The sequence below is a fragment of the Sprattus sprattus genome, assembly GCF_963457725.1.
Source record: "Sprattus sprattus genome assembly, chromosome: 3".
NCBI lineage: Eukaryota > Metazoa > Chordata > Actinopteri > Clupeiformes > Clupeidae > Sprattus > Sprattus sprattus.
This window is the reverse complement of record NC_137922.1, coordinates 17,711,162-17,734,424: the sequence shown is the minus strand read 5'-3', so window position 1 is coordinate 17,734,424 and position 23,263 is coordinate 17,711,162. Positions and strand designations below refer to the sequence as shown.

General features: G+C 41.2%; 1 protein-coding gene across 1 annotated transcript in view; it reads left to right on the top strand.

Moving 5' to 3' along the window:
- The first annotated feature begins 8,047 nt into the window (after nucleotides 1-8,047).
- ptgfrnb (prostaglandin F2 receptor inhibitor b) overlaps nucleotides 8,048-23,263 on the top strand; it is a 41,093-nt gene continuing 25,877 nt past the window's right edge. Inside the window, exons 1-4 of the mRNA XM_080835025.1 lie at nucleotides 8,048-8,262; nucleotides 11,662-12,027; nucleotides 15,566-15,979; nucleotides 18,668-19,045. Coding sequence (XP_080691151.1) covers nucleotides 8,217-8,262; nucleotides 11,662-12,027; nucleotides 15,566-15,979; nucleotides 18,668-19,045 — 1,204 coding nt within the window. The 5' untranslated portion in view covers nucleotides 8,048-8,216. The remainder of the gene's footprint in view (nucleotides 8,263-11,661; nucleotides 12,028-15,565; nucleotides 15,980-18,667; nucleotides 19,046-23,263) is intronic.

Below are 23,263 nucleotides of genomic sequence, written 5' to 3'. Positions count from 1 at the left end.
TTCCAAGTGAGATTCGTACTCTCCAGCAAGGGACCAATGAGACACTTCCCTGTAGTCAGGATGATGTCTCTCAGATTGCATTGGGCCACCATGACAGCTGGTTGAAGGTAATTGGCTAAATGCTTAACAGTTAGGGTGATGATGTACAGTGAACCAGGAAACGTCACCAGAGCATCATGTCCAACAGGGGCTTCCATATGATTAAATCACTTATTGCATGGCAGGTGACGACCAATCAGTCAAATCACTGGTCAAGTGCATGGCGCAAACCGACTGCTGGACTCCTGACCACTTTGAAAATTAAATAAGTGTGAAGGCGCTGGGGTAATTTTGTTGCAAACAAAATAACACCTTATGTGTAGAGGAGGCATGTATGGAAAAATACATATATCCTCCTCCTATGTCTGGTCTATTGTGTCACAATCTGTATGCACTGCCTTTTTACGGTCTGTTTTATACGTCTATTTACTGTCCACTGTATTCTATACACTGTATGGTATTAATGTGCAAATAATCTTGTTAATGTGTGGTTTTCAGAAGCAATGTACAAGGGCGAATGCCTTTAAGACCTTGGTGGGACACTGACTGTTTCTCTTTCCTAGGACTGCAAGCCTATTGACAGCCCCACACTTGTCAACATAATGCCCAGTGATGCCGGAAACTTCACCTGCGTGGTTAATTTCACATACGATGGGAAGAGCTACCTTGCTTCACGAACCGTTTTGCTAAATGTCAAAAATGGTAACGGTGTAATCATTCATAAATAAGGCACCCAACATCCAGTCATCTTATAAGGCCACCCAATATTGTGTTTTGCAATTTCATTTCCCAATTTTATCTTTGAACATACAACTAATCAGGTGAAAAGAACCTGCTTATTTATGTTCTTGAGGTCAAATATTTGTATCTGTTATTTTTCTGCAGCGCCGCCTGTTCATAAACCTACATTGATTTACCCACTGAATGACACCATATACATGTACGTCTTCCCAGGTGGGTGTAGCTAAACCCGCAGCGTGATGTTGCATGACAAAGAACAAACTGAAACAAACCTCAGAGTCAAGGCATAAAGGTCAATGAGTTAAGGTTCAAGATCTTCAAACCATGTCAGAAAATGGCCAAAGGATCATGCCAAACCATCTTGCATTATTATCATTATTATTGTTGTTGTTGTAAATTACTTAATCATAACAAATATAAATATTATTAGCATTATTACCATCATCATCTCTCATACCCTCATCTCTCCCCACTGTGTACCACAGATCAGCCAGCTAATCTGACATGTATTGCATCACTTGGTGATGATGAGGAAGCTATGTTGGAATCTTTGTCTTACTGGACTGTGAATCATTCCTTCATTAGTCGATTTCCGGGACTGAGTAAGAATTTTACCATGTAAGTACCTCTTCATGTATCTGAGAGAGTAAGTTTTACTTCTAGCAATTCTGTGGCTTGACTCAAAACATCTGAAAAACTCTTCAATTGTTTTCTTTTGTAATACAAAGTACTGTATATTGAAAACATTGGATGGACGGGTCTAACTAACATCACAGAAATAATGCTGAATTGTTGCAAATGCAATGAACTGAAATCTTTCTTGACCTGCAGTGAGAAAAAAGAGGATGGGGTGTACTATTCAGCCAACACCCTCTCAATTCCAGAGGTCCAACAGCAGTACTTTCACCTTCCATTCCAGTGCAAATTCGAAAATTCAATAGGTGGAGATTACAAGGTTTTGCAGCTGAAGCCACGTAAGTTTTAAAATGATGGACTGTTGTGCAGCCCTAATTTACATATACTAGAAAATCTTCCAGTCCATCGTTTCAGCATTGTCATTGTGATATTCACATACACAATAGTCACATAGTAGGGGTGTAAATCTCTCATGACAAAATCGATTTGATTCGTATCTCGATACATGGGCACGATACGATACAAGAAAAGATGCATATTGTTAAAAAACGATTCAGTACGATTCGATTCGATGCGATGCGGTTCGATTGGATGCCGTTCAATTATTGAAAACACTAAGTCAGACATCCCAACCTGCAAAAAATCATTTCAGGGAGGTATTCCCCCCATAGGCCTACGTATTTCTGTTGTGGTCCCTTAAAGTTATAAAAGCACAATATCTTCAATTATTTTCAATGGCCGATGCTATGCTAGCTACTTCAGCCAAGGAAGATACATCGTTGTTGATTCCGTGTTTCTACAGACATCCTCGGATTAAAATAATTATAAAATAATAAATAGGAGAATTTTTGTATCATTAACAATTATGTTTAACATTTATAGTCATGATTACGAGACTGAGCCATCATGATGTCCTAACATAACTATAAGCACTGTATGAACAGTGCAAATGGCAGTGCAGACATCCCAAGTCTCCCGGAAGTTCCCGGAGTCTCCCACATATTGATAACGCCTCCCTGATGCCCGCAAATTGCTTAAAATCTCTCGGAATCAAGAGCGAGCGAGCAACACCACGCACACGAGACAGACGTGCTCCAAATCGCGTTAGCATCTGTGTAGCGAGCACAGGACTATGGAATCAGATCAATGCCATAAATATTTTGTAATCTGTAATATAGATTTTGTATATGTAACATAGATTTAGTATCTGTGAAACCATCTACACTTTCAAAACCTATCTTCACTTTCAAAATGTATTTACAGATACAGATTTCAAATACGAAATGTATCTACACTTTCAAAAACTATCTACACTTTCAAAAACTATTTACACTTTCAAAAACTGTCTTCACTTTCAAAATCTATTTGCAGATACGGATTTCAGTTACGCATTACGGATAGGGATACGGATTTCTGTTACGAATTACAAAATCTTTTTGGCACTGTCTTTACTGCCTTTCTAAAGAGCCAATCAGCGCTTTTGGCAGATTTTCTAAAGCGCCAATCAACACATTGTATCCTCTTCTGACTAGCCAATCAGCGCTAGCTTGCTGGCAACTGCTGCTGGCCCGCTCATTATTCAATAGTTATAACCTAAATCTGCCACCGCTCTGCCTAGGGAGAGATCTGGGGTCTCCCCCGCACGGTTTGTACGAACACCGTGGGGGAAGTTAAACAAGCATGCCTTATGTCTGGCCCAAAGGGCTGATGAACACCTGTACTATTTAGTTAATCTTAGGCTCTGGCGATTCAGAGATCGCTTGGCTGCAGAACGCATTGTAACTAAGAAATTGGTCTCATATATCTCTTCCACTGAGACGCTAGAAAACTCGCTTCCACACAAAATACACAATAAAACGTTTTCAAGGACTTCAGAAAAGGGTTACAAATAGCCTACCCCAAAGTGCCATGAAAAGAAACGAAAATGACATTACAAGGTAGTTTTGAAATCAGGCTGGTCATTATCCAGCTGTTGAGGATGCATATGCACTTAACGGTATACCCCCACCATCACTTTGCATGTGTCTGGAGAACAAGACAATAGCAGTCTGTCTGCTAAATGTTCTCATCGTGATAATGGGTCATATGAATACTGTTCATTGTTAACTTAATTAAATGTGAATAGGAGATCGGTCACGAAAATGCTAACGTTAGCTTTCGTTAGCTACCAAAGCAGATCCTAATATCTTCCATACAACGACAAGGATCTTTGAAACAGGTGTAACGAAGTGTGGAGTGAAAACCACTGACTATGATTGTGCGTTTTACAATGACTTTATTAACAACTCCAAATATAAGACTTCTTACTCGTGCCATTTCTCGGTCTCTGATCCATGACTGCTGCATACACTGTTTCACTCAACTTTCCCAGTTACCAGCAAGCTAGCGCCGCTGATTGGCTAGTCAGTACAGGATACAATGTGTTGATTGGCGCTTTAGAAAATCTGCCAAAAGCGCTGATTGGCTCTTTAGAAAGGAAGTAAAGACAGTGCCAAAAAGATTTTGTAATTCGTAACAGAAATCCGTAACTCGTACTTGAAATCCGTATCCATCTCCGTATCCGTAATGCGTAACTGAAATCCATATCTGCAGATAGATTTTGAAAGTGAAGATAGTTTTTGTAAGTGTAGATAGTTTTTGAAAGTGTAGATAGCTTTTGAAAGTGTAGATACATTTCGTATTTGAAATCCGTATCTGTAAATAGATTTTGAAAGTGAAGATAGTTTTTGAAAGTGTAGATACATTTCGTATTTTAAATCCGTATCTGTAGATAGGTTTTGAAAGTGTAGATGGTTTCACAGATACAAAATCTATATTACAGATTACAAAATATTTATGGCATTGATCTGATTCCATACAGGACAGACAGGGAGAGGGACCTAGCGTTTTACAATCTAAAAAACGGCATTAACGTATATATCAAACAAAATAAAATAAGTTGTCACAGTGCTCACCTGCTTTTGTGTTTGGCGTGCATTGAACCTAGCTGTATAGCATTAAAGTAACATTATGCAACAATTTTACCTTAAAATAACATCTTCAAAATAATGTTGGTGGTAGACTGACTTGTAATATGGATAATGGTTCTGTGCCACTGCCACAGCACGCCTGGTGCGCCAGGAAAGGGGCTTTAAAGTCAAAGAAAGCATGGTTCGTGCTTAAAAAAAAGTCTTCACAGTAAAAAGTAATTTTTCTACTAATTTTATTAGTTTTTATTTTCTATGCAGCTGAACTACCCTGCAATATCACCCCAACCATTCTATAATCATTACTGTAATTTCCCGACTAGTAACCACTAGCTGGTAACTACTAACGGTTTATACACTGAGTTTGTACAATTTCTGCTTGAGTGCAGCCTATAGATGGGAATGCATTTTTTAACTGGTAGTTAATAACGTGCACCAGAACTCTTTCTCTCCCTCTTTCACATACAAAATCCCATGCATCAGGTAAAAACAACATGGGATGGATAGATTGTCAAATGTACACATTTTAATTTACACTCAGTCTTCCATAACAATAAAGTAACAGGTGTCATATATACCCTCCTGACGGGTAGTGGCCCATGTTTGTAAAGGGAAGGGTATTCAGCTGGTTGCAATTCAGCAATCTCACCCCTAGATGCCACTAGAAACTACACCCTGTACCTGTAAACTGTTTAAGGTTATTTAAAAGTTTCCTTAGTAACCATAGAAACCAGGAAACACCATAGCCTGAAGCCACAATAAAAGGCAGCCTTCGGTTCAAAGTGATCACAACAACTTGCAGACAATGTTAAATGGCTTCATAGACATTAAACAATCCTGAGAAATAATGGCACATAAATGGCACAAGGGCAATACTCTGATATCAATGTAGCAAAAGAAGGCATGAAGAAAATAACAAGATAACATGATAATATATAATAATATGACATAATAATGTTTTACAACTAGAGCTATTGAAGTCATCTGGTGCATATTCCTGATTTTTTTCATATTGCAATATATTGTATGTATCGCATAATTTTTTTTGCAATGTCAGTTTTTCCCGGTAACGTGCAGCCCTATATACTTAACCATGCTTCATTTCAGTTAAACTTGTTAAATGTTTCCAATGTTCATGTTGAAAGATGTATTTATCAGTGAATGTTTAATGTGTGCTCCATGTGTTTTTTATCATTGTAATCAGTTTATTTATTTATTTCACATATACTGTAGATGCAGCACTTATAGGAATAAACACCCTTTCTCCTTCTTTGTCCTGTCTTCTCTAGTCAACCCTCGTGTTCTCCACAGCTGCACAGGCAGCCGTGTAGTAATCGTACTTCTTCTTTTGGTCCTTGCTGCGCTGCTGTGCTGCTTCTCACGAGGTCACTGGTGCAGGACCCGGGTTATCAAAGATGATGCCTGTAAGTATCTGTCCTTACCAAAAGGGGAAGAACTACTTGAAGTACAGGTAAAACAAAACACAGTCAGCAATTTTGCAAAACTGGAACATTAAGAATATATAAACACCCACTAAGTTGAGACAACTTGCTACTCAAAGAGTTTTTGATTGTGACTCAAAGGTTACCTACTACCACTTAGTCAGAAGACTAAATAATTGAATAAAAGTATCCACAAATGTCACTCATTTACCTGTTATTGAACCATAATTGAAACTCACATTCAGACATAATTGCATTTATGATCAGTAACTGAGTGAATTTCACTCCTTTACCTAACATTTATGAATGACGATCTGATTTATAATGTAGTGAGCCTTACCAATTGTCATTACATTCTATATTCACCAATTCTTTAACACCAAGTTGTATAAATAATTGTTTTCTGGTCAGTGAAACGTGTATATCCTCTCTGGTTGTATTACCAGTTTAGAAATATGAATTTTGTCCTCCATTAAGGACACCACCTGGCAGTAACACCATAACCCTTAAGGTCCTGTTTAAATATATACTGCATATGATGAAAGTCATTTCCTGTATTTAAGATTGATTTACTGTAAATGTGCTTTTCAGATCCTCTTCTGTCCCAGACTAGTACGTCCACTGAGGGCAATGGCTCCATACTGCTGACACCTTAACACCTATGTCCTTACAAAGGTCTTTAAATCCATCAAACAGAGGAAAAGGACAGAGGCTTGAAATATCATCCCCACTGCTGAATTGAATGCGTATTAAATGACAAATGTATCCAGTAGTGCACTGTAGAATGGTGTGAGGGACAGAGGAAAGGTGTGTTTTGTCAAAACATCCTGCCATAGATCTTATTTTAGAATGTATAAATATAAATGTTTATATTTTGTTACATAATAAACAGAGTTAAAGCATTCAACTTTTTAGACATTACACTATTGCTGTTTGTGCATTTTCAAATAACTTATTTTTTTTAACATCATTACTGCAGAGTTTGATTTGAAGTTCTCTGAATGAACACCAGATGGCGCTTTAATACACAGTTTGTGTGACGGTGGCAGTCACAGCATAGAGGTTGAATGACATGGAGGACTGCTGAGTAGCTTACTGAATGCTCTATGGAGATGCAGGCAGTGTAGATATTTGTTGAGTTTCCCATCAAATTACTGTTACGAGGATATGAACAACGTATTCTTGGACAGACCTATAAGCACATTACAGCACAAAGTATTTGCAAATATCTCTCAAGGCTCTGCTACCTCTTGGCTTCTGGCAGATTGGAGTACAAGTTGGTGTAAAAATATTTCTGCTGACACTTAGATTCTTGAGGAATTCATCCAAATTATCTTTTGTACATCTTTGAGAGTAAAAGAGTCAGCCTGTCCATTCGTCACCTTCTGACAAAATGTATGTGTCAGCCCAGGACAAAACACATAACTGAAAATGTACAGTTGCAACCAGGTTCACTGTTGCCTGGACAGCCACATTTCGTTTAGGTTCTCAGTAATATCCATGAACCACAGTCGTGGAAATTGATTGGATGAGCTCCTAGCTCATGCAGTTAAGAACTGAATTGCCAAATTTTAACAGGCAGTGCCGAGCCATTTGGCGCAGCAAACTTACCAAACTGTTTGGGAGGAGTGCCATAACATCTGTTCCCTTAAAAATGACATGCCCAATTCGCTACATGGGTTTCCACAATTGAACTAATAAACTATGTAAAAAATAATTCAAATGACAGTATCTTACATTAATTCAAATTACAGTATCTTCCATTGATCATCACTTATAACGCACTAAGCCAGTTGGTTACCGTTGGATAATTTCCAGACAACACATCCAGAGAAAACTGATTGTCAATATATATTAATAGTCCCACAGCAGCAAGGAGTGTAGCTTACATCCGTTTACTTACAGACCACAGATGTGGTGTCACTGCTTAAATCCAATACAGTCCTAAGGTCAAAGTTATGGGGGACACGAAATCATACAATGTCAGACCTGTCCCCAAACATAGTAATATATGATCTATGATGCCGTTGCCATCACCGGCCCCAGCAAGTGCACCGTAGTTGCTCGTCCCCTCCTCCAGCAAAGCCAAACTTCCGGACAAGGAAGCGTCAGTGGGCTGCCCATTTCTCTCACTATAGCCGTACATTGACAGCAAAGGCGCGAATCATTACGCGCCCAGCGAGGAACCGTCATGCCAACGCTGTCCTCGGGAACCTCGAACGACTACGTAGACACTGCCCGCGGAGCTCAAGCGCATCGTGTGACCTACGCTGACTGTCGTACACCTCCTGAGAATTGAGGTGCGCCGAATCAATACGATAAGACCACACAGGCTATACACCGTGACAGTTTTGGAATAGACAACGGAGGAAAGAAAAAAGAAGAGAGCAAGATGAACAACCTCCTCAAAATCCTTTGGACTGCATGGTTTGCATTCGGTAAGTGACATAAATGTATAAAGTGATATAAAATCGGCATGAAATGCTTAGATCGACCAATCAGATTTAAAACGTCATCCGGCGGATTGGTGTCCCGTGTAATGCATTGGCATGTTAACCTGAGTAATGCGAGCTTTATTTACGGTAATTTTGTTTAAGTCCCTGCTCTTGAGTGAACCCTCAATTTGACGTGACAGTCGGTTAGGCGAACTCTTTTAATTAAAACAGCCTTTGCGTAAAAAGAGATTTGGAATTTGTCATTGCAGGTGGAAAGTCTACAAGTTCTATCTGGGAGCTTACCTTCCCTTATCTCATGAGGGTGGGTCACATTTCTGGTTAATGTGGTGACTGGTAATCGTCACATTTATAGAGCCCTTACTGTCCATCTGTTGGCTTTTAAATCGTCCGAGGATCTATTCGCTCGAAAAGGGCAATGCACGATTTTAAGAGTATCCCAGACAGATTGTACGTTTCAGTCGGGTGTTTTACTCTGTCAAACTGAGGTCCACATTCGGTGATATCATTCCCACACTGTACCTGATGATGAAACACGAGTTTCACTGTGTGTGTGTGTGTGTGTGTGTGTGTGTGTGTAACAGAGAGAAAGAGAGAGGGAGAGGTGTGCATTGTGACTAGAGAGAGAGAGTAAAGGAGAGAGACTGGGCAATATGCACGTTTGAGAGCATTATTCTAGTGTTTATTTTCAGCTCAGTCACTGTGTGTTTAGACTTGCCATGTGTGAGCTAGAGTGTGTGTGTGTGAGAGCGGGTGCCTGTGTGAGAGAGGATTGGGCACTGACGTCACAGCAGGCTTCACTTGGCTAGTGCTTCCTCGTCTTAAATTAGTACAGTGGAATATGATCAGATGTCCTCTTTCCAAAGGTGTTGTGTGTGTGTTTGTGTATGTGTATGTGCATGTGTGTGTGTGTGTGCGTGCGTGCGTGCGTGCGTGCGTGTGTGCGTGTGTGTGTGTGTGTGTGTGTTTGTGTGTGTGTGTGTGTGTGTGTGTGTGTGTGTGTGTGTGTGTGTGTGTGTGTGTGCATGTGTGTGCATGCATTAACATGTGTGAATGTGTTTATTTGTATATCAGTGAGCCAACAAGCAAGCTAGAGATTTAACGTTGGATTTTCATCTGAACACAAGAAAGACTCCAGGGCTGGTTTGGCCATAAACAAACAACCTTGTTTATCCCTCACATGTGTGCTGTTTGGAGGCACCCTCCTCTTCCTCAACATCCGTTCCCTACGGAAAGCTGTGTGTGGCCACTCACTGTACATCCGTGTGCATGTCGCGTATACCAGGGATGGACAAAAATACATCAAATACAAATACATTTTGGTATAAGATACAAAATACTCAAGTTGTCAAAGTAACAAAAATAATATAGAAATTACAGTAACCATGACATGTATCAAAATAAATCACAGCATTTTGTATTTAAATATATATAGGCAATATGGGCAATATGACATTATATCACAAACGTCCTCTCTACATGGGCATATTTGATTATTTTAATCTGTTTTGAGAAGCAGTGTATCATTGACTGGGGAGTATTCAAGCCAGCTAGATCACTGTAGCCATGTCAAGAAAGCAAAAAACGTCCATCAAATTTGTTGTCACTCAATCAGAGAAAGTGACAAAAACTCTCTGTGCTTTCACTCTTTTAAGATTTGACATTCAGGTGACACAGTCTGTGTTGCCCTAGCAGACACACATGCTGTCAGTTTTATGTCAGTTTTTGTAGAACAGTTCTTGTTGCCTGGACTATAAATTGGCCCTCTAGGTGAATCCGAGAAGACAAATAAGACATCAGACTTTCTCTTGCCGTGTGTATTGCATGAGCAAATCTCCCTTCACATGTGACATCATCGTCATGTATACAGTTTTGGAGAAAGTATTTTCTTTAGTTTTGAAATGGTCCACAAAAAAATGCGCTCAAAATAATTACAATATATAAACCTATATGACTATACAAATTGAACGTTTATATTTTTTTTGAGTGTGCACCTAAACATTGTTATCCGGATTACTAAACAGAATTGGCAGCTACTTCAGAAGAAGAAAAAAGATATTCCTGATCACAGGTATTCTTCTGTTTTAAAATACTGACCACCATACTGTTTTGATACAAATGACAAAATACTATTTTGTATATTAAATACTTATATTGTATTGTATGTATTATAAATACATCAATCAGAAATACTGGCCATCCCTGGCGTCTTCAGCCCTACAGAACCCTGTAGCCGTGAGGCCTTGTTTAATATATGAAAACCAACATGTCCTGGATATGTATCAACAATAGGTCTTTAGACAAAACACAGCTTGAATGTATAAAAATAACAGAAAAAAGGGCTTGTTTAATCTCTTATACAGCCTATAAGCATTTTGAATCTATCTACTTTGGTAGAAAGACATTCCTTGTACAGGAAGACACCAAAGGTGCTAGCCTGCCTTGTAGAGCTGTGCTCACTGAATTAACAGGCTGTGGTATACGCTGACCAGCTAATTTCTCTGTCTCAGTAATTGCAGAGCCCTGCTGCCATTGAAGGCCAGTGTGCTCCATATTTATCCGGTGCAGATAATTATCCTGGTGTCAGAGAGACTCTCCTCATCGTGAAGCAGACTGTTTTCGGAGTACAGTCGTTTGAGTATAAAAAGGATCTTTGGTTCTGTGAGGTTGTCAAAACTTAGAGAAGGTCTCAGTTCAAGTTGATTTATCTTCTTTAATGATGTGCCATACATGTTTTACTGTTTTTTTTATGTGAGTCTCGTGCCCTACTTTGTCTGTTCGAACACGCTTTGAAGTAAGCTCTTCCCAATTTCAAAAAGTGATCTAACCAGTTTCAACCACCGCATTACAGCTTTAATTCTCTTTCATTTTGGAACCATATAAAGTATTTCACACATATCCAAAGCACTGATACGATTTCATTTTGTATACTGTGGTATTTTAATGTAGGTATTCAATAGTACTGTTGCATGACATACTGCAAAAGACAGACATGTAAAACCCCCACAGGTTTTATGTGTTGAAATGAACACTCTTAAACACTCTTGAAAACTCAACAGGCAAATAAACTAATTTGTTAATAAACTATTTGTCTTAATCAACCATTTCTATGTTACAAGGTGCTCTGTGCCCTTTTAATTACTTATCATTAAATTGAATGGCGAGGGGGCTGGGTTATTGATGGAAAGAGGTAGAAGAGGGGTCAGAGAATGTGGTTGTTTGGATAACCAGTGAGTGTGGAGAGAGAGATGAGGTGAGTTGTGAAGGGGAGGTTTAGGGAAAGATGATAAAGAAAAAAACTGTGATTTATATTAGATTTCCCCTTTCCCTCACCTCAACCACCCCAGACAGTTCACACAAATAAACAGTGTTTCTGTGTTGCAGGTGTGTCCCAGGGTCGGGTGGTGACTGTGCCTGCCGGACCCCTCATTCGAGTGGAGGGCCAGTCGGTGGCGATTCCCTGCTCCGTCACGGACTATGAGGGACCCATTGAGCAGGACTTTGATTGGCTGGTCGTTCGGGACCCGCAGCCCGTCCAGATCATCTCCACTTTCGACACCTCGTTCACAGATGCTTCCTTAAAAGAGCGCGTGGCCAATGAGGATATCCGGATACAGCGGCTGGCCGACAACAAAGTGGAGCTCAGGATCAAGGAGGTGAAAGTGACGGATAGCGCCACCTACAGGTGTAAAACCCCCAGCACGGACACACAAGTCGTAGGCAATTATGAAGCAGATGTCGAAGTTAGAGGTAGGATGTGGGTGTTTGTTTATGTCTGTCTGCCTGTGTGTGTGATGTGGTAAAGCTGTTGGCACATGACAATGATGGTGCTTTACCCCAAGTTCCCTCTGGTTCACAAAAACACTTCAGCATGCCATGAGGACTAAAGCTATGTTTATACGGAGTCTAGATTCACTGAATCGGGTTCATCTTTCACACAAATCGAATCTTTTAATTCCGTAAGGATGGAGCCTGGTAAGGAGAGATTTGCGTAAAGACGAACTCAGCCGATTGGGATGAACCCGGCTGAAGTACATACCCCACGCCTGTTGGTGGCGCTTTAGCGCTGCTGAAGACAACTGAAAAAACGTGAAAATATGTAGAAGAAAAGACACGAGCACAGCATACGGCTAAACACATTACACAAGACATTCAAGCTCCAATTAGCAACGTTTAGCCTAATCACATAGTCTACGTTTAATCTGCACAGTAATACATTATGGTGGTTAATAAAATCAGTGGTCAGAGCAGACTATAGGTTATGCGAAAATGAGTTCTATTTTCGATTGATAATAAAGAGTTTGGAACAGTGCAGCATGACATGTCTGTCATCCCATTTCCCATGAGGCTTTGCTCAGACCATTCTACATTAATTTATGAACAAAAATGTATATTTGTGGTCATGAAAGTTATGTTACGTCTGAATAAAAATAATAAGATCAAGATAGGAGACTAAACAAAAATCAGTAGGCTGGATAAATGAGAGTGAGTTCGAGACACACCATGAGTGAGATGTAGAGAGACAACAAGTGTTATATATATTGGTTGGAGATCACGATGCAATCACGTGGGACAATGACATCATCAGGTTGCGTGAATCCGTGCACACGAACACCAGCCCCCGTACCGATTCAAATCTACTCACTTTCTACCCCCGATTTGAATCGTTGCAGAGGGCTATCTGTATTATGAACAGCTTGGACGCAGACAAACTCGACTCCGTATAAACATAGCTTAAGTTGCCATTGTTAAAGCAGCACGGCCTTTGTCATGGCAATTTATGTTCATGTTCTGGCAGGAATTAATGTGACAATTGTAAAATGCCCCTATATTGTCATTTTAAGTACTTCACCTTATAATCTGAGACTCCAAATAGGCCTCCCCTAGGAGAAAGTCATCAATAGTGTACTTTTCTTCTTACATGGTGCGGGAGAGCCTTCGCTAACCCAACGCTGCCAAAAGCACTATTTAACAGATAATGTAGTGATGTGGAGGGCTATTAAGGGCTCGCATCTATTCAGTTAAGCCACATTAGATCATGTGTCCTCTTTTCTGCGGGGCTCGATTGTTCGGCCCTCTGAACCGACTCCCCACTGCTTTACTTCCGCATGACTCCACATGACATAGAGAAGCCCACAGCGTCTTGGTCTCCGCTCTCCGGCCCTGGCTCTCTGTGAATGGCCATCTCGTTCCCTCACGAGTGTAAATCAGTTGAGCTTGGGCCTGGTGCTTCACTCGTTCAGGGCCTTGAGGTATTTAGGTGAGCTTGGAAGCTGTTGCCAGCCCTCCCAGGAAATGGTCTTGGCCAAGGGGTCTGGAGCAGTGTGGGTGAGTGATTTGCTCGGTGTGGCTGGTGACTTGCCAACGGAGAAGAAAAGAATGAGAGAAAAAGAGATAGAGACAGAGAATGAGACAGAGCTCATCTGTTCTGTGTGAACACTCGTAGCAAATTATCTGCCGTCAGGTGCTGATTTTTTTGGGTGCTGCTCAGTGTTCCATGACGCACAGATTAGCCAGGTGGATGGTCTAGCGTGTGTTCCGCGGGCGCTCCCTTCGTTCCCTGCTTGGACACCCTTCACTTTTCTTTTCTTCTCATCATTGAAGCGAAACCTTAGCCGAGCCGTCAGGAAGAGGGAGAAAGATCAGCGTTGTGTAATACCAAATTTTCAAGCTAGCCAACATCAGCACCCTCAGGAAATACAAGCGCCAGTAATAGATTCAACACAGAGACAGACGGGCCAGTCTGTTAGGGCCCTGGAGTTGAATGTTGAGTGTTGAGTGTTGAGTCAGGAGAAAGTCAGGAGTCAGGCTTTGGAAAAGGTGGCTTTTCCCTTTCCCTGTCAAGTGATGAGCTGGCGGCTCTTGATCAATATGCCTTTGTCACTTGCATGATGATATACGGTGCCCTCAGGCTTTTCCCGTCACAGACATGCCCAACCGGGTTTCCCCTGCTGGCCTCTCCAGCGCTCTGCTGTGCTGTGCTGCGCTGTGCCGCGCTCTGCTCTGCTGTGCGGCGGGGGTTCTTCCCCGACTGTGAATGATTAGAGGACAAACTGGTTTGGGAGGAGAGGTGGGGCCGAGCTCTGTGCAATGGGAAATTCAGAGAATCGAAGCAGTTTCATGTAAATGAAGTCACACACAAGTGGTCATGCACACAAACACGTACACACACACACACACACACTTACCCTCTTGCCTACACACACACACACACACTCACACGCACGCACACACACACACACTCACACACACACACACACACACACACACACACACACACACACACACACACACACACACACACAGACACACACACACACACACACACACACACACATGTACATACTATATGCGCACACAACCCACACACACACACACAAATATGCACACAATCACTGTTTTCACATTCTGGGCCTGAGGCCCTTTCTGATACTCTTTCCTGCAACAGAAACACAACGTGCATGGGGCCCACAGTTAGGAAAACACCAACAGTACGTATATATACAGTACATTTCCCCTTTACATGGAGAAACACTCACACTCCTCATGTATAGAGATGTTTGCAATGCTCAGACATCCTTCCTCAAACCACAGGCAGGGCTTGGCCGAAGCACAGAGGATCCGGTCCAGCAGATGGGTGTTTTACAAGGGAGGATGCCTGTCTGGCCTGGGATGTGTTGTAGCTCAGCAGGGAGATCTGCACGTATTTGTTTAACTTTGACTGCTCATTGTATGGATGCCTGTCTTGTTCTGGCCGAAGCGATTTCACTTCTGGCCGCCCAGATCGCCAAAGCCAGTAGGGGCCAGCCACAGTTTCCTGCCCTGTCTATACATGCAGCACTATCATTTATATATGGTATGTGTGTGTGGGTGTGGGTGTGGGTGTGGGTGTGTGTTTGTGAGAGAGACAGACAGGCAACACATTTGTTGAAGAGAATCTTTGTAAGAGATAACATTTAGGGAATAGACAGTGGCCTCATTTCTTGTTACTAGCGAATAATTTAGCTAATAAACTCGAAGGAGTTTTGAGACCTTGCAGTTACTGTACTGTGCATGAACTGTTTGTTTTGCTTTGTTTGTCAATGTCCTTTAAAGCTTTGTAATATAATACCTGCTGAACATTTTCCTCGTAAAATGTATTTGGTGTTTTTTGCAAATATGTTATAAACTAATAATGTTAATGATCTGGTATGTGTAGATTGCTAATGCTGTTTCTTTGGAAAACAGATGCTTGACCTATGCTTGTAGTAACTCAAACTGTATCCCTCTCCCCTTGTGCTTCATTCAGTCATACCCAACAGCCTTGTTGTGGAGCCGCGCACCCCTGCAGCTGTCATACCCGAGGGTGGCTCCGTGGGGCTGTTCTGCAATGCCTCCTGGGATCACACTCTGGGCACCCAGCTGTCTGTCACCTGGTCCGCCCGCAAAGGAGTAGCCACGCTGGAGGACCTGCTGACGTTCGGGCCAGATGGAGCCGTGGTGGTGACAGACATCGCGGCCCAGCGGTACACCAGCGGCGGGCTGAGGCTGGACCTGCACCGCAAGGGCACCTACGGGCTAGTGCTGACCGGCGCTATACCCGCCGACCAGGGCGTGTACGTGTGCACGGTCCGGGAGTGGACGAAAGAGGCGGGGGGCGGCGCCTGGTACAAACTCCAGCAGAAGAGAACAGACATTGGGCACGTCTCCGTCACATCGACAGGTATGTGGATGGGGTGATCACATGTGCAATGATGGTGAATATATCCTAAATATCACACAATTTCTACTGATATCAAATATGGATTTTTCATTTCCAATTCATGACATCAAATGATTACTCTGGTTGTTTATGGCCAAAGGAGGCATGTTCAGTGGAGTGTGATGTTCCACGTGAAACTATTTTTAGATCACACGGCGAGTGTTTTAATATGAAGGTCTTGTTTAATTAGCTTCAACATTCCAGCAAAAGCCCCCCCTCCAACACCCCCCACCCCCCAAGCATGATCACAGTTCCAATCCAGTAGACAGCAGACTAGAAAGCACTGCGAATGGTGTCCTTGTTTTCACCTCTGGCGACAACTTAACGCTTTCGCAGATGAACTGATCCATCAATCAAATGCTCTCAAACCGCAAACCGTCAGATGGAGAGTGACTTGGAAGGAACAAATTGGATATGCTTTTGTTGGTGGTGTGATTAATAAATAATTAAACAGGAGACTATATGGTCCCTGTCTGTAGTGTCACTTCAAAGGGTGAGATAATAGGTGGTTTCTCAGGAAACTGAACTAGCGTTCCATCCAAGTTTCTGTCAGTGCTTCCAAGTTTCAGTATTTGCCTTCCCTAGCCTCAGTGGGAAAGCTGAAGGCTGTTTATGTAAAATGAGATGCAAATGACAGCATGTTAACATTCGACAGTCGGGGTGATGAGATTTCAAACACAGCATCCTGCTGAGAAATTGGGCTAATGAAAATTGACGTTTGTGTTTTTTTGCCCATCTCCGTAGTTATGGTTCACTCTGTAGGATTTTTGAGCTAGAACAATTCAAGCTTTTATAATTGAATAGTTTGTATTTAAGACCATATATATTGTAGTTATGCTTAGAATGTACATTGTGTAAGAATAGAGCGTTTATGAGGATCATGCAGTCATCAGAATGTTACATAGAGATAGACAGCATTGATGTCCCAGTTGTGAACAGAATGTGTGTGCACACGAGCATGTGTGTGTGTCCATGTGTGTGTATGCGTGTGTGCTCGTGAGTGTGTGTTTAAGGCACAGAATAAGGAGAAAGTCACGTTAGCAATTCTCACAGATTCCCACCGCCCTGTTCTCTCCCTTACCATGTGTACCATGTCCAATTTTGAGGACATCAGGCCTTCATAAGAAACATTTCTATAAGAAGCCCCCCCCCCCCCCCCCCATTCACTTGCACTCCGTCTGTATGCGACCCCATACATCCCCTGCCGAGGACAAACAGTGCTGTTTGAGCTGGAGTTGCCAGGGATAGCCGTCCTGGGTTACCACAGTCAGTCTGTCAGCACCACTGCCGCTTTTTTTAATTAAAGGAGAGAATGTGGCCCTGCGAGAGCTAAGGCAGGATAAGGGCTGCCTGTAGAGGCAAGGGTAGATAGGGGACTGAGGGATCCTTCAGCCCTCCCCCCCTCCTATCTGCTGGAGCTGAGGCCCCAAAGAATCTGAGGGGTGTTTGAGGGTGGTAGTGTCTGTTACGGTTTACAATGTCTTTAAAGGTGCAGTCTTCACTTCTGGCAAAGTTGTTGATATTGGAAGTCAGCAGTCGATCAAATACACCCCTCCCTTCAGTGGTCCTGAAGCAACATTGTTGACTTGGGTCTGTGATTGGAGAGCCTGGACAGTGGATGAAAACCAGAGTTTTTTGGAGCGTGCACACAGAACAGTCAGCTAGAGGTTCATGAAGTGTTTCACTGAATTGACAACATGTGTATTGGAATAAAATTGAGGACTATGCCTTTAATGTTATTTTCTTGTAAAGCTTTGGAACTGAAGTGATACATCTCATCTCATTCGAAGTTCAATTTGTTGTGAGTTTGCCCAATTCAGTTTGCAGTGGGCGGCCATTCAGTTTCATTTGCAGCAAATCATACCTCTCCCAAGTATCATGTCCTAAGCAATGTTGACGGGAAAAAAGTCATGTGAAAATAATGGCAGTGACACAAGATAAAGACACACAGTCACACCTCAGTAGAAATGCATGACACATGTTGCCCTGCTACTCACCGTTACAGATAATCATGTGTCAGGTGCCTCTGGCGAAAGACGATCATTATGGCATTCCATTGCAATGTTGCTCTGCTGCATTCTGTTACAGTCATTTGGTCGAGTAATTAGTCTTACAGAAGAGAATGTAGTGTTTTTTGTGTCTTAACAAGGGATGTATTGCAAAGAGATTCATATCTTGTAACATGCATTGTAGGACTGTCAAAACTCGGCTATACTTGTAATGGGAGTAGTTTGCGCTCCTTGGGGCTTAATTCTATGCACATTTGATAGAAGTAAAGACGTTCAAACCACACCGCCAAACACAGCAGTATATGAGTGTATCAGACATGGGATTAGACACTGACTGGTCAGGTCAGATCAAGTTTTTCTAATGTAAAGAAGGGCATATTTTATCATAAACACATACAAAAAAAATTATTCATTCAAGTAATGTAAATGTGAAGACTGAAGAAATTAAAAAACTTGTATCTTTTGGCAGATTATTGGTTTAATCACTACTTAAACGCAGAATAAGGTGTGCCACATCAAAGCACTGAATTGCTTACCTGCCACAGTGCCACAAGGAGCATAATGACCAGTTTAGTGTCTCTCCTTAGTTGGATAGTTAGCCCTGCTTCGCTAACACAGACCCTTATCTGATGTCTTCCAGCCCAGTCCCTCAACGTCTCTGCGCAGGGCAGCACCACACTGAACACGGGCGACCCCCTGACCCTCAGGTGCACCGTCGGCGCAGACGACTACTCCCTCCTGGGCCTGGAGGTGACCTGGCTGACGGACGGGTCCCGAGTCCTGGCCAGCTTGGACCGAAACGGTGTGGTGAGCAACGGCTCTGGCATGGAAACGGCGGCGGCGGGGTTAAGGCGCGTGGGTGATGGGGAATTCAGGCTGGTGGTGCCCGCCGTGGAGACGTCGGACGCGGGCCAGTACTTCTGCCGGGTGCGGGCCTGGGCCCGCCTCAGTGGGGGAGGATGGTACCAGGCGGCGGAGAAGACCTCCAACCAGGTCCAGGTTCTGGTGACCCATTTAGGTGAGTGGTCTCGGATTTAGTGTGGGATGTGGGCCTTTGGAAATGACAAGTGGTTCACGGTCAGGGGTGAAAGTGTGCCGGTGTCCTTCACCAGGAGCTCATTTGACCTCTGACCCCACTTCAGCTCCTTATTTGACTCCTTATTTCCATCTTCATTTGTGCCTCCTGGCTCAAGGAGTGTGTTAGTTACCATAGCAACTCCCAAGAGTTCACAGACAACAAGCTACTTTCATTTTTTAAACATGGACTAAGAACTATTGCATTGAGTGAGGCTCCTCAGCATAGTGTCATACCAAGCTCCGTTTAACCTACATTGGGAAATTGCTGCTATGAATGTCGTTAGTTCACACCAAAAACATGGGCTCAAAGTTGTCTGAAAGTTGCTGTAATGGTGATGAATGTTGGTATTATCATGGCGAGAGGGTTCCAGCTGGGCTAGCTCTTGTTTTCAGTTCCGCCAGCATGTAGAGCAGCTGCATAAACTACAGGACAACAAATTTATGGAAATGAGGAGTTATCTTCCAACAGTCCTCTCAGCCTGTTAAACAGACCCAAGTTAATATGTTTTAAACAGAAGCCTCTTCCATAATACAGTGCTAAAAATAATGTGTTTCATATAATGTGTTTCATATCATCTAATAGTTAAAGTATATTTTTTGCAGCAAATATACCTCAAAAGGTTTTATTCACCACTGTGAAGAAGGAGAACACCACGTAACACACACATTGTTGCCTACACATGTCGCCTGTAAGTTGTTAGTGATCTTAGCTATGCTGTTAACATGTGTGCAGGGTGCTATCTTAAGTTTCACCCCAGGAAGGCAAAGAGGTCAGCTAGTCTGTGCTTCCCTGGACTGGTTTGGAGTGTCTGAGATGTAAACCAGAGATGCATCCTTAAAAACTGACCTGTCGGCCAACCCATACGTCAGAAGTATTTGGGCGGCCTTTATGAAGATGACTGACAGCTTAGGAGTCTGAGTCAGTTGAAGGCTACCAATGCAGTGCCAAAGATCTCACACCAAAAGTTGACTCGGCTGTTACAGTCTTTTTATAGAATAACTTTTTCCTATTAAGTCATTCTATAAACACTTTCATACAAAGTGACTTCAGTACTGAACACTTTTTTGAAGTTCTTCAATCACAGTGTTGGGATATGTTATGGATAGACGTATGGACGTTCTCTGTTCCTATAGTTAGTATGGGCAGAGTAGTAAGAAGCTGTAAAAGTATGTGTGTGTGTGTGTGTATATATATATATATATATATATATATATTATGGCATGCCGTTCAGGAAATTAACATTTGAATATATATATACAAAAGTCTGAATATATATACAAAACTCTGAATATATATACAAAAGTCTGAATATATATACAAAAGTCTGGATATATATATACAAAAGTCTGAATATATATACAAAACTCTGAATATATATACAGAAGTCTGAATATATATACAAAAGTCTGAATATATATACAAAACTCTGAATATATATATACAAAAGTCTGAATATATATACAAAACTCTGAATATATATACTAAACTCTGAATATATATACAAAAGTCTGAATATATATACAAAACGAAGTCTGAATATATATATACAAAACAAAGTCTGAATATATATACAAAACGAAGTCTGAATATATATACAAAACTCTGAACTCTGAAGCGCTCAATCCGTCTTTGTCCGCCATATTGGATTGAGCGCTTCCTATTAAATCAATGGTACCAAAATGTTTGTGATTACGTATTTTCTGCTTCATGAAACTCTGTTTTTCTGTTATTTTGTTCAATTTTGACATTGATTTCTCACTAGAAATGCAATAATAACACGTTTATTTTACACCGTTTGACTTCACGAAGGATATTTTTAGAGGCAGGTTCCCCATTGATTTGACTGGGGTCTTGTCTAAACCTTCGTAATTCCTTGTTTTCTGCTTCATGAAATACTGTTTTTCTGTTCATATGGTAGGGTGACCAGACGTGCTCTTTTTCGGGCATGCCCTCTTTTTGAGACCTAAAAAATGCGTCCGGCAGGGATTCCCAAATCGTCCGGGATTTTGCCTCGTCGGGTGCTTCACAAAATGTCATGTCTGCGAGTATGAAAGAGAAGACATTAGGCCAGACACCCGCGACCAATGGTTAGTTGTATTACATTGTATTACTATTAAGTACCTTATGTTATTTATACCCTTGGAATGGCCAACCTATCTAGGTCATGGTGAGTATTATTTTGTAGAAGGGAAATGGTCAGTAGCAATCTATAACACAATTATATGCTTATCCTACATAAACTATGGAAACTATTAAAAAAAAACCTATTCAATTCAATGAATAATGTCTTATTTTCATTGGTATATGCAATGAGGATTTCTGGGTAATCATTTTTTGTCCAATGTCAAGTGCCTATTTGATCATGTGACGAGAGGATACGATGTAGGCTATCCCATTTAAACGTAAAAATGTCCTTCGTTAAGTCAAACGATGCAAAATGAACGTGTTATTATTATTGCATTTTTAGCGAGAAATCAATGTTTAATCAATTTTAGCCATATAACAGAAAAACAGTATTTCATGAAGCAGAAAACAAGGAAGAACGAAGGTTTTGACAAGACCCCAGTCAAGTGAATGGAGAAATTGCCTCCTGAAAAAAATATCCTCGGTGAAGTCAAACGGTGTAAAATAAACGTGTTATTATTGCATTTCTAGTGAGAAATCAATGTCAAAATTGAACAATATAACAGAAATACAGTATTTCATGAAGCAGAAAATACGTAATTATAAACATTTTGGTACCATTGATTTAATAGGAAACGCTCAATCCAATATGGCGGACAAAGACCGATTGAGCGCTTCAGAGTTCAGAGTTTTGTATATATATTCAGACTTCGTTTTGTATATATATTCAGACTTCGTTTTGTATATATATTCAGACTTTTGTATATATATTCAGAGTTTTGTATATATATTCAGAGTTTTGTATATATATTCAGACTTTTGTATATATATATTCAGAGTTTTGTATATATATTCAGACTTTTGTATATATATTCAGACTTTTGTATATATATATCCAGTCTTTTGTATATATATTCAGAGTTTTGTATATATATTCAGACTTTTGTATATATATTCAGAGTTTTGTATATATATTCAGACTTTTGTATATATATATCCAGTCTTTTGTATATATATTCAGAGTTTTGTAAATATATTCAGACTTTTGTATATATATTCAGAGTTTTGTATATATATTCAGACTTTTGTATATATATATTCAAATGTTAATTTCCTGAACGGCATGCCATAATATATATATATATATATATATATATATATATATATATATATATTTACACATACACAAAGGTAGTGGATAGTGTGGAGGCCTCAAACCTAAAGAGACATGCTGTTATATTAGATCATTCTAATTATCTAATGCACCTTTTTGACCTGTTCTGGCTTAGCCATCTGTGCAAGCGTAGACATGCTGTTGGAAGTAGGCTGGAAAAGTCACTTGGCCTTCTTAACAGCTGGTCATTAACTGTTTTTGGGTCATTACAGCATTACTGAACAGTACATTGAGTTGTTTTTCTAACGTCTTTAATTAATAAGAAGACCTACTTGTCTACAGCCCTCTTGCTTAAGATATCCGTCTAGCCACATCGGCCTTCTTTGGAAAGGAGAGAGAAAAAAAACATCTCTTTCTGAAAAAACAGCTCCAAGGTTGTTTGCTCGACTCTGTACATCACAACAACGTATAGACACTTCCCCCCTCCCCCCCGATCCCTGGCTCATATCCTGTTGTTGGCATCCCACAGAAAGGACTCGCGGCAGGCCTGGGGTGTATAAAGAAAAAAAGTTTGGGAATGCCCCGCACTTTGCCCCAAAGGCCGCTGTCAAAACAAGCCACCCTGAGCCGTAAAAAAGGTCCGCAAACTGCATGCTTTGGTGGGCATTGTTCCTGACATCCTGAACTGGTCAGGGTCCACTGCTGCTTCTGTGGGAGAAAATGTTGCCCCAAGGCCAAACGCAGGCAGGGGCTCCGTAACCACATACATTGTCTATAAGCGCTACACTGAGACTTTTTGCTAATTCCTTTGGCAGGGCTTTTGAAGTTCTGCATTGTGAAATGAACTCAAAGATGCGCTGTGATTGACTGTTACAGTTCATCACTCATCATTACAGGCCAGTGGTGTCTTGCGGGGTTCT